The 12,197-nt window shown below is 51.0% G+C and overlaps 1 protein-coding gene across 3 annotated transcripts in view; it reads right to left on the bottom strand.

Annotated features, from left to right (window-relative positions):
- Positions 1–8,193, bottom strand: part of ZXDC (ZXD family zinc finger C) — a 39,631-nt gene extending 31,438 nt beyond the window's left edge. For 2 of the 3 annotated variants that reach the window (XM_032149908.2, XM_032149909.2), the window contains exons 1-4: positions 7,225–8,193; positions 4,419–4,571; positions 4,238–4,316; positions 3,272–3,402 (exon numbers count right to left, since the gene is read on the bottom strand). In XM_032149908.2, coding sequence (XP_032005799.1) covers positions 3,272–3,402; positions 4,238–4,316; positions 4,419–4,571; positions 7,225–8,131 — 1,270 coding nt within the window. In that variant the 5' untranslated portion in view covers positions 8,132–8,193. The remainder of the gene's footprint in view (positions 1–3,271; positions 3,403–4,237; positions 4,317–4,418; positions 4,572–7,224) is intronic. The other variant, XR_004247656.2, reaches the window with a different exon arrangement.
- Positions 8,194–12,197: the final 4,004 nt, after the last annotated feature.

Here is a 12,197-nt window from a genome sequence, read left to right as displayed (position 1 = left end):
AATACAGGTGCAAACTCGTTTCCAGGTCAGGCTCATCAAAGACCATCTGGGAAACACAGGAGACAGTCCAACGGCCCAGGCCTGACCTGCAAGCACACAGTTTCCTCCGCATGCCCTGCTCACCATGGTGCACAGGGTACCCTGGAACCCCCTTTCCCAGCTGGGGGTCCTGAGCATGGATTTCTAGAGACAGGTCACACAGCAGAGGCTCTGAGCACATCTTCTGTCAAATGCCTTCCCGATGGCAGGGCCACGCTACAACAGGACCCTTGCACACTCTTGCCAGCACTGAGTTTCCATTTTTTAAAGTATTTGCTAATTCCATAGGCAAAAAATGTATTTCATTTTGGTTTGTATTTCCTGCGACAACCAGGAATGTAATCATTTCTCCATGTGTACTAACTGCTGGCTTTTCCGGATTCTGCCCATACACTGAGATCTGTGTCCATTCTTTACAAATCCAAGCTGCAACCAGGGAGAGGCAGAAGCAGCCATCACTGACAGACCTGTCTGCAAAGCTGCATTCAGAGGACAGTGAGGCGCTCATATGGACGGCCAGGCAAGCACGAGGCTCAGCAACACGAGACACAGGCCCCAGTACACACAGCCCGGAGGCCGCAACGATGCCACCTAACACCTGCCCTCAGACGTACTTTTGGTCTGTGGCCTTGTCCTTTCCTCCTCCTCCTGTTACTATAAAAAAGGTAGTTTTGCCTTTTACTTTTTATTATAGAACAGTTCAAACAACTACCAAAGTGGAAAAAAATGGTGTCATCAGCCCCAACTATTGCTCAACCCCAAGAATGATCAACTCTCAGTCCAGCTGAAAAGAGGTTCTGGGCTCCTCCCACCAGCTCCAACTCCATCTCCACGTGCTGCCCACACACCACGTGGGGAGTGCCCCCTTTCTCTCCCAGCACAACACCTAGACTTGCTGGAAGAAACAGAGCTCTACAGAAACAAATGCCCTATCCTCCACAGCCAACTCCCACCTTTCCCCTTTCCCCAGTCACCTCTGGCAGAAGTGTCAGCACAAATCATCCCCGTCTCCCACTCAGGCCACCTCTCAGGGCACCGGAGCAGGACTCTGCCTGAGTGACCCCACAGAACCTCATCCATCAACACACCAAGACAACCCCACAAGTGGCACCGAGGCATGTGTTCCCTGGTCCTGGCTCACCCTAGCACTCCAGGTGACCCCCACTTCCACACATCCCCTCTCACCTCAGCACCACCCCCACTGTGCTCTTGCTGGTCCTGCCAGTACCATCCCAGCCACTCCACCGGAATCTGGGGCAGCCCCAGGACTCTGTCCTAGGTCCTTTTTAAGAAAATCTAACAGCAATCATAACAACGACAGTAACTGACATATATACTGATGTTTTCCACATGCGCTAAACTTAGTAACCAATCCAGCCTTCTCAACAACACTGAGAGGTTTTATTCACTTTACAGATGAGGAAGAGGCACAGAGAGCTTAAAGTGTTTGTCCAAGGTCCCAGACCTATTTACGTGGCAGACTTGGGACTCGAATCCAAGCAGTCTGACTCCAGAATTCAGGCTTTTGATCAACTACACTACCCTGACTCTCCTCCATTTATACTCTTCTTTGAGAATTTCATCCACTTTTGTGGCTTAATCGATGATTCGGGTGTTGTCTGCTTCGCTCCCTGCCTGGCCTGCTCTCCCCAGCACCCAGGGCACATCCCCTGCCCTCTGCACATTAGATACACAAAGGTACCAAAAACACAACATGTCCAAACCAAACTCTGCTTCCCCCAAATCCACTCAGCTGACACACAGACCTCAACTAAAATCCAAATCCATCACCATATATTGTGACTTCTAACTCCCGCCTCTGCCATCGATGACCCTTTCTCTTTTCCCACTGTTAAGGCCCCCGTCCAGGCCATCCCACCTCCCCACACCCCTGGGCTGCTTTTAGTCCTGAAGCCAGACTAAGCCACAACTCAAACATGATCACATCATACGCTCACCCAAGCACTCAAGCCTGCCACTCCTGGCCCTGAGAGGCTCTCCCAGGCCACTCCGCCTCCAACACCCACAGGCACGTGTCTGGTGCTCTTCCCCCTTCTTCAGCTGACTGCAAGACCATTCCCACCCCGGTCTGGGGAAACTCTCTGTGCCCCTGCAGCACCCTACATGTTACCTGTTCCCCTGTCTGCACCTCCAGCTGAAACTCTGACGGAAGGAGGAACTGTTTCTCAGTTACACCACTTGTATATATGTTCATTATGTTCTAAGAGCTAGGCTCAGCTTTAAATGGGTCTTTATTATTCTCTCTTCCCGATAAGGAAACCAATGCCCAGAGAAGCAGCTTGCCTGAGGCCACCACTTTAGGGAGCGGTGGAGCCAGACTGAATCCATGACCACCCAACGTGCCCTGGCTCACTGCCTCCCAGTGCACCTGCAGAACTAGAGTAAGGCCAGCATGCACAAGTCACGCACAGGTCACTCAGCCAATTTCTGGCAAATGAACTGAGCCTTCAGTGTTTTAAAGGAAAAAACCACTCTACTATCCCTTTTAAAAAGTCAAGTTGGGTGTGGTGGCTCACACCTGTAATCCCAGCACTTTGGGAGGCCAAAGTGGGTGGATCACTTGAGGTCAGGAGTTGGAGACCAGCCTGGCCAACACGGTGAAACCCTGTCTCTACTAAAAACATAAAAATCAGCCAAGCGTGGTGGCGCACGCTGTAGTCCCAGCTACTCAGGAGGCTGAGGCATGAGAATCGCTTAAACCTTGGAGGCAGAGGTTGCAATGAGCCAAGATCGTGCCATTGCACTCCAGCCTGGGCAACAGAGCAAGAATCGGTCTCAAAAATTAAAAAAAAAAAAAAAAAAAAGTCAGTCTAGCTTTATTGCTCTCCGATTACAAAATGATTGGAGCGACAATTCAAACGTGATCTCAAAAGTACCTACCATTTACTGAGTCCGAGCTCCATGCCAGATGGATAAACAGGCATTTTCCACATTTCACCTAATCCTCACGACCACCAAATTAAACAGGTAACTTAACCAGAGCCACAGATCTAGTGACGATCAGGGCCATGAGTCAAACTGTGTCTGATTCTCAAGTCACTGCTCCCAAAATAGTACAATTAACTCAATGAGGTAAGTAAACATAATGCTGCAACTTATATTGAATCAGTCTTTAAGCAGCTAACATTTACCTTTAAACAACGGAAACTTAACAAGATAAATGTTGGCATGGTACTTAGTTTACTGCTCAAAGCAATGTTTTAAAATCTACCTTCCACAGGACACTCAAACGGCTTTGTGCCTAGGTGGGTTATGCTGTGGCCTTTCAGATGCTCTGCTCTGGTGAATGATTTCCCACAGCCTTCGACAGGGCAGGTAAACCTCCGGTCATCGTCATGTTTCCTGCCAGACAGAAAAATAAAGGAGCTGTGATTCCTCACACAACTCACCGTGATTCTTTAAAATTCTACAAAATATACCAAAATACAAACTTTCCATTTACAAAAATGATCAGTACATTTCGAAAAATCTTAATTATCTTTAATCCATGTGAGCAATTTGCAATTTAGCTACCCCATAAAAATTCTACTTTAATGACTAAGCGGACCCCAGAGTCACACATCAAACAGTTAATGCTACTTCAATCTAATATAAGCTAATCTAAGAACAGTGGAGTCCCAAATGTATTGATGAAGATGTTTCTATTGTTGAGAAACTCCCATGATCAACAAGCTCTCCGAGCGACAGAGGGCCGTGAGAAATGTGCACACAGCATCAGCTGCAATGCCAAAAGGACTCTCTTAAGCCAACTTGTAAAGACTGCGTCTTTTCCTAAGTGATATTTTTATATTAAATCCTCAGAGTCCAGCTGTGCAAGCACAGAAAAACCATCGAATCTCTCCGAGTCTCACTGTAAAACAGGGAGAATAAGAACATTTGCTCTGAGGTTGTTGGGAAGGTAGAAGACACACATGTAAAGTGCTGAGTATCACCTGGACACAGTCTCCAGGGTTGTCATTACCACCATGAAAACTTGTAATTACACGAAGAAAGCTTATTCTACAATGTTAAGTTAAAAAAAAAAAAAAACTGGAATTTTTTTTTTTTTTAAGAACAGAGTATGCTCCTTTTTTTACAACTTAAAAAACGTCTACAGATATTTCATTCATTGGTTTCTGCTGCTGAAAAACCACTCATTTTTCAAACCTGATAATGCAAACCAAAACATAAGGATTACCTTCTGTGCCTTAGAAGTTTGGACATGCTGGTGAAGGTCCAGCCACAGCTGTCAGAGTCACAAATAAATGGTCTTTCACCTTATAAAAGAAAAAAATTATACAGCATAAAATTTACAACTCCAACAGCTACGATGAAGATAAATCTTGGGTCCAAATGCTGTGCGTTCCCTAGCTCATTACCTGTATGGCTCCGCAGGTGAATTTTCAGCCGACAGGCTTTATCATACTGCTTGCTGCACCCAGGAAAGGAGCAGGAAAAGAGCTCTTGTTCCCTGAAGTGGGCTCGGTTATGGGAAAACAGGGCACTCACTGTGATAAATGTCTTCTCACAGCCTGAACAAGGAAAACACAAACCCTGCTCAAAGCGTGGCAAAAATTATACAACATAGCTAATGCTAGTCACACCCACCAGACACTGTTCACACTGAAGCAGACAAGGGAAAACATGACTCAGAAGCACTCTCTAAAACGGGATGACCATTAATGCTTGGCTTTGTGATCACCACAGGAAGGCAGCTAACGGCAGCCAATAGGCACACGCTGGCCACCTGCTGCAACATGACTTGGAGATGGACCAACCGATAAAGAGAAAGTCCTCCGTTCACAGCCATCTACTGGCCGGCTCCGGAGCACTGATCCTGCACACAGGCTGAGACCCAAGAACCCCATGAGAGAAATCAAATACTAAAGAACAAGATTTTGTCTGGTAGGGTTGATCTTTGAAAGGCTACGAATCATCCTACTAGCCAGGATTTTTCACCCCTTGGGGGTGATGCTGCATCCTCTACATATCCAAATTTCCTCCCTGACACCCTCCAACTGCCAGCCCTGTCCCTTGCTATTTGGATTCTTTTTTCCTTTTGCCATTTCCTTAGGTTCCCTGCTTTATAATCTTCACCTCCATCCTAACCCGGCCAAAGCAGCTAAGCCTCAACAATTCCACAGCAATGCTTCTCCTCCGACAGAAACATTCAGGGCTCCAACAGGGTGGAAAATACGAGGCTGCAGGATGTTTAACAGGGGTCTTTGCTGCAGCTCCTCTTGGAGCCTTTAACGAGATACCATTATGCCTATGAACTGCCACACAGATGTACACAGCATAGCACTGCCCAAAAGTGTCAGCCCAAGGAACCCTACTTTCCCCAGCAACATCTAACCCAGAAATGCTGATCTTTGGCCTCAATCTGGTCCCAAAATACCCCCAGGGTATTTTGGGCTTCGGTGTGTTCACACACTTGGTCATGTAAATCTGAACACAGATTCTCTCTGCCTTGGCAAGAACCCCCCACACCCCCACAGATAATTACACCCTTTGGTTCTCCCTCTGCAATCTCACCTGCTAGAGACCCTCATCATTCCCACTCCCTGGCTCAGGCCTTCAGAAAACTCAGGTCTGGGTCCCTTGATGATGCTTCACTGGTCCTGCTCCTGCTTCTAACCATCTAATCTCATCTAACCATCTAATCTCATCTCAACACAAGAAGCCTCATGGATCAGCCAACACAAAACCCTCAAGGGACTTCATGCTTGGAAGCAGGCGGGATCCCTGACCTTCCCAGTGTCATACACAGAATGATACTCTTTTAGCAGGGAAAGGGTCTACAGCCACCATCAGATTCCCAAGAGTATATGACTGAAAAAGGCTTTGAGCTAGTGGCCTCAAGTCACATTCTCTCTGAAGAGACAGTCCACGGGCATATGCGAGGGAAAAAATAATAAAACTCGTTCATAATTCTCACCTCATCCTTTCAAAATTCTTGTCTGAGGACATTATAAGGAGAGCAGTGTGCATACACAGGTTAGAGGCATGCTAGGCACACATTCCAGTTTCTGTCTGAATGACTAGTCCTTTCTCCTGGGCCCTCACCACAGACCACATTCCCCACCTGGGCTCTAACATCCAGCCGACCCCATTCTTCTGCCTTTCCAGGCAGGAATCCTTTCTTGCCCTTCTGGAGGAACCCTGTCCCTGTGAAAGCAGGGAAAGCTGCCCATCCTGGTGAAGAGCTGTGTTGGAGTCCTACATTCCCAACAACTGCAGGTCAACACAGTGGAGAAAGAACCAGCAGTGAACTTTTTTTTTTTTTTTTTTTTTGAGACGGAGTCTCGCTCTGTCTCCCAGGCTGGAGTGCAGTGGCGCGATCTCGGCGTACTGCAAGCTCCGACTCTGGGGTTCACGTCATTCTCCTGCCTCAGCCTCCCGAGTGGTTGGGACTACAGGCGCCCGCCACCACGCCCAGCTAATTTTTTGTACTTTTAATAAAGACGGGGTTTCACCATGTTAGCTAGGATGGTCTCGATCTCCTGACCTCGTAATCCGCCTGCCTCAGCCTCCCAAAGTGCTGGGATTACAGGCGTGAGCCACCGCGCCGAGCCACCGCGCCCAGCCACCAGCAGTGGACTTTATCCACGAGGCTCGGCCTCTGTCTCTTCATCTGTAAAATGAGGACAGTTTTTAACTTTCACAAACGGCTAATTTTTAAAACTTCACAAAACTGTGAGGTTCAACGGAAATCAAAGTGCAAAAGGCAAAAAAAGCCAGGATGTGCGCACACCTGTGGCTATCCTCCCAGCGTGTTAAGGTCCTGAATCTGGCCACATTCATCTCTGCTCCTCCAGCACGGAGTGGGCACCCCGTAAATAAATGACGAGACTGAGGAAAATAAAGACCTGACACATAGCTCCGTGCCACTTTGTGAAGATGCGCTGCCGCTTTCATCAAGCGCGAGCAGGTTAAGGATATCTGTTGCCGCCACCTTTGGGAAGCGCAGCTGTGGTGATCTGCGCTACCTGCCATCGGAATCCCTGCGGCAGGGCAGGGCCAAGATCTCAAATCGAATGACATGGAAGGAGCTAGAACACAAATCCCGAAGAGCCTGCGTCCCCGGCTTGCTAAGGTCTGGCAGGCCCCTCTGTGGGGCGGACGTGGCACCCCGGACCTGCCTGCAACATCGCGCAGCCCGCCCGCCCCCGAGCGCGCGGTTACCGGGAAAGTCACACTTGTAAGGGCGCTCGGGCTCGAAGTGGCTGCGCTGGTGGGAGCTGAGCTTGGCGTGCGTGGGGAAGCGCTCGGCGCACACCTCGCACTTGAACAGGCTCTCCTGCTCGTGGCCCTTCATGTGCGCCTTGAGGTTATAGACCGTAGTGAACTTCTTGCCACAGCCGCCCACCGGACAGCCGAAGGGCCGCAGCTTGTCGTGCGACTGCAGGTGCCGCTTGAGCTTGTAGGACGTTGTGAAGGCCCAGCCGCAGCCCTCCAGCGGGCACTTGAAGGGCCGCCGGCCCTGACCGCCGCCGTGAGTGAGCAGGTGCACCTTGAGCTGGTGCTTCTTAGCGAAGGCCAGCGCGCACTGCGGCTCGGGGCAGCGGTAGCCGGGCGTGCTGGGGCCGGAGGCCTGGGGCGCGCGGCGGGGCGCGGTGGCGCCCGCGGTTGCGGGGCCGGGCGGCGCAGACAGCGCGAGGACGCCGCGGTCGAGGCGCACCAGCAGGTCCTGGCTGCTGATGGTGACGGCACCCGCCGGGGCTACGCCAGGGCCGGGGGCGGCGGCCGGACCGCTGGGGCCCTGCTTGGGGCGGCTCGCCAGGTTGGCACGGGAGCCAGGCTCGGCCTCCTGTGATCTGGCAGCCTCGGCGGCGGCGCCGCCGTGCGGCACTTCCAGCAGCACCAAGAAAGAGTCGCCGTCGCTGTCTTCCTCGGCGGGCGGCGGGCTCGGCCCGGAGGCCTCCCCGGGCCGCGCCCCGGGCCCGCCATCTTCAGGGCCCCGCACCAGTAGCAGGCGGCGGCGCGCGGGGCTCGGGCCGAGCGGCGTTGGGGCTCGGCGGAGCGGGCCGGGGCCACCGCCATGTTGCCCTCCGCGCGCAGTCGGGGCGGGGAGCAGCGCCGAGAGGTCCATCTTGGTCCCAGCGACAGCGTCGGAGCCGCTTCGGACGCAGCGCGGCCCGCGCCCCGCCCAGGTGTGCGTGCACCGCCCCGGGACGCGATCCGCGCCAAGACCCGGCGTAGAGTCCGGCTCGGAACCGCGCGTGCGCGGACACCGCCGGGCGATGCGCGAGGCCTGCTGGGCCGACGTGACGTGAGGCTGCGGGGCGCCGGAGGCGGAGGCGGGGGCGGGGCGCTGGGACTGACTAGGGCGGGGCGCGGGGTCGGGGAGCGGAGCGCCGGCACCTACGAGGGCGAGGGGCGGGGCGCGGAACCGATAGGGGACAGGGCGAGGCTCCCAACGCTGAGCGCTTCCCTCTCGTTCCCGCTGGCGTGGAAGACGAGGCTTGTCTTGACTTCGAATCATATTAATATTTCAGACACTTAACAGGCAACCTCTCGTAAACATTGACCGCGTCCCAGGGGCTGTGCCTGTCAGCTGATTAAGCGTGCGCGGTCACCCAGGGGTGAGGAAACAGGGACGGAGAGCTCGAGTCACACAGTCGGCAGCCGGCAGATTCAGGATTCGAATCTGTCCAACAGGCTGGACGCCTACCCCCAGCTCACTTAAGTGCAAGCCCGCCTGCCGCCGCTGGCGCACAGACCTCGTTTGCTTTGGCCCAGGTCCTTGCTCGGCACACGGAGCCTCCCTGATAGGCAGGACCCCTGCTTGTATTTCCAACTGTATTTCCTGCTAAACTTGGCACAACCTCACTCTGCAACAGCTTAATTACTTGCTGTTTCCGTTCCTCACCCTCCCCGACCTCACCGTACACCTCCACATTCAATCTGGTCTCCAACCTCACCACCACTCAGATCCAAACCCGCACTTTATTCCTGGGTGCTTGAACAATAACTACTAGCTGGTCATCGGTCTCCCTCTGCTCCACTCGCTCCCATCCACGGGGCGCGGTTTTATGATCTAAAAATTTAACATCAAATTATGGTCACCCCCACCTTGCTCCCGAAGGCGCCTATGGCCTTGCTAGTCTACCCTCCCCGACCTGTTTGCCCTCACTTCCCGCCACTCTCCCGCTGCCCCCCACCCCTCCCCCGCACCCCACCTCTTTTTCCCAGTTCATCCAGCAAGCCAAGCTGGTTCCAGCCTGAGAGACTTGGTGCAGCTGATCTCTAATTCCTCCGGGAGGACTCTGCGGCCCTTCTGATCCAAAGCACATGCTTACCCAGTCCCGTATTCCCACTTCTGTCTGATCTGTTTGCTCTTAGAGCTCTCATCACCCGTTGTTTATTGAGTTCCTTCCCTGCTCCTTAACTGTCTCTCCCCTTCTGGAATGTAAGCGCCTGGAGCCCAGGAACTGTGTCCTGTTCACTGTGTGTGCCCAGGAAGACTCTTGGTGCATATTTGTTAAATACATGAAGCTTTATTATTAAGAGTATTTTTTAAAGTAACACAAATTATAATATTAAAAAGAATAGGATACATCTATTATATATATCAGTTTATGCCGAAAACATATTGTTCCTAGACCATTCGGTGGAGGAAAGAATAGTCATTTCAACAATGGCAGCACTGGGACAACTGGATCTCCACATGCAAAAGAACCAATTTGGACCTGTATCTCTCATCAGAGGCAAAAATTAACTCAAAATAGAGCAAAAGCCTACACGTAAGACATAAAACTATTTGAAGAAAAATAGGTGTAAATCTATGTGACCCTGGATTAGGGAATAGTTTCTTAGATATAATATTGAAAGCACAAGAAAGAAAAATGATAACTTGGACTTCATCAAAATTAAAAACTTACTCAGGTAAAAGGACACCAATAAGACAGTGAAAAGACAACTCAGAATAGGAGAAGAGTATGCAAATCGAATATCTGATAAGGATCTACTATCTGGAATATATAAAGAACTCTTAGCAAGAAGACAAACAGTCCACTTTTTTAAAAGGCAAAGGTTTGAATAGACATATTTATCCAAAGAAGATAATACAAACAGCCAATAAGCAAATAAAAAGAGGCTCAGCATCATGAATCATTAGGGAAATGCAAATCAAAACGCAGTGAGATACAACTTCACACCTACTCAAATAGCGGTAATTTTTAAAAAACAGGATACAGAAAAATTGGAACCCTCACATATGGCTGGTGGGAATGTATAACGGTGCGGTGTGGAAAACAGTTTGGCAGTTCTGCAGAAAGCTAAACATAGTCTCCACGTGACCCAGCAAGTCCATCCCAGTGTCGCTGAGGCTGGAATGTGGTGGCTATTCACAGGTGCAGTCATAGCTCAACCTCCAACTGGCCTCAAGCAGTCCTTCCGGGTCAGCCTCCCAATTAACTGGACTACAGGCATATGCCACCATGCCCAACTTGTTGCACAGCATTGATTATGCCACATTCTCATGATCAAAGTAAGTCATAAGACACTGCAGACCCAGGCAAGGGGAACTTGTACTCCACCTCTCAGTGGGAGGTGCTGGAAAGAATTTGCAGCCATCTTTAAACTATCACAACTTCTCTGTGCCTCAGTTTCCTCGTGTGTAAGATGAAGAGGACTGAGAAAGAAAAAGGGCAGCCCCTGCCATCCAAAAACTGGCCGGGTGCTACAGCTGGGCCACTCTGTTCTGTAAGACTTGAACCATCACGCAGAAAACCAACCTAGGCCAAGGTCACTGAGACACAATGACATGAGACAAAGCAAGGCCACTTCATGATGTGTCTCCACCCAGATAAAGCGAGGTCACTTGCTGTGCCATTTACAAGACACCCAGCACACCCTCTCTCAGCTAACATGAGCGACTGCCGCTTTTGTACCCCTGACAGCCTGTCTATCTGTGTGCTCCCCTCTCTATATATAGGGTTTAGTCAGAAATCTAGTCATGGTGTTGACCCGATTTCTGGTAAAAGCCAATCCAGAGCAAATCCCTGCTTCCTAAGACTCCCCCACCCAACCAAAGCTCAAATCTGATGCTCGGTTGTTTCTAATGCCCTCTGCTGAGACACCCTCAAAGGAGCAACAGGACTCCTGGTGAGGGTCAGACGCGCCGCTTCACCAGGTGGGCTTGAGTCAGCTCAATGTTGTCATTCAGTGGGGCTCAGGCAGAGACTTGAACTTGGTAGTCTCAAAGGAGTGCCCCAAATTACAAGGACCACAGAGCTTGTGCCTTGGCCACCCAGACCTTCCCTCTCCAGGCTGTGTGGAAAGGATTTTGGAGAAGCCAGGGGAAGGGACGCAGATGACACACGCATGCACGCTCAGATTTATTTGTGTCTGGAGAGAAATCCTACCAGCCCAGGTATCGCTGGATGTCCAGCACCTCTTTTGGGCTAAAAGGCATCATGTGGATCTTGAGATTGCTAACAGAAGTGTCCAGGATTCCCAAATTTTGATGGGAGTGGGGATGAGGTTCATGGGGAGCAAAAGAGCATCTCTTTGTCAAAGGTCACAAGTTCAAATCCCAGCAGAGGTCATACAAGTCACACAAATGTGGGGGACAGGTGGGCACAGGAAAACAGAGAAGCCCATGCCAAGGGACAAACAGCACACACGCTCCGCCTCACCATGGGGTCTGTAGGGACTGGAAGGGACTGTGCCCAAGTGCAGAGAGCTAGGCCAGCCCAGAGGGGCCCCCAGTAGATCGCTGCCACAGCGGTGATGAGAACATGGTGTTATCTTATATCTTGATTTTCAAAACATAAGCTCTGGATTTCTCCCAATTTGTAAACATTGGTGACAAAGTCAAATTTTTTAAAAACAGGACAGACCAAACAAAACACAACTGCAGTCTGAGTGTGGTGCTGTGCTCCTGTGGTCCCAGCTACTTGGGAGGCTGAGGCAGGAGGATTGCTTCAGCCCGGGAATTCAAGGCTACAGTGAGCCATGACTGCACCACTGTACTCCAGCCTGAGTGACAGAGCAAGACTCTATTTCTAAAAAATATGTAAATAAAACATAACTGCAGGTCATGCCTGGCCCACAGGCCCCTGGGTGGTTGTCTACTCTGAGAAAACTGGAATGGGAGAGTGCATCACTCAGCCGGGCCCTCCCTCCCTGACCTTGGCTTGCCAGCAAGGAAA

The sequence above is a fragment of the Hylobates moloch genome, unplaced genomic scaffold, assembly GCF_009828535.3.
Source record: "Hylobates moloch isolate HMO894 unplaced genomic scaffold, HMol_V3 SCAFFOLD_4, whole genome shotgun sequence".
NCBI lineage: Eukaryota > Metazoa > Chordata > Mammalia > Primates > Hylobatidae > Hylobates > Hylobates moloch.
This window is presented reverse-complemented; position numbering and strand designations above follow the sequence as displayed.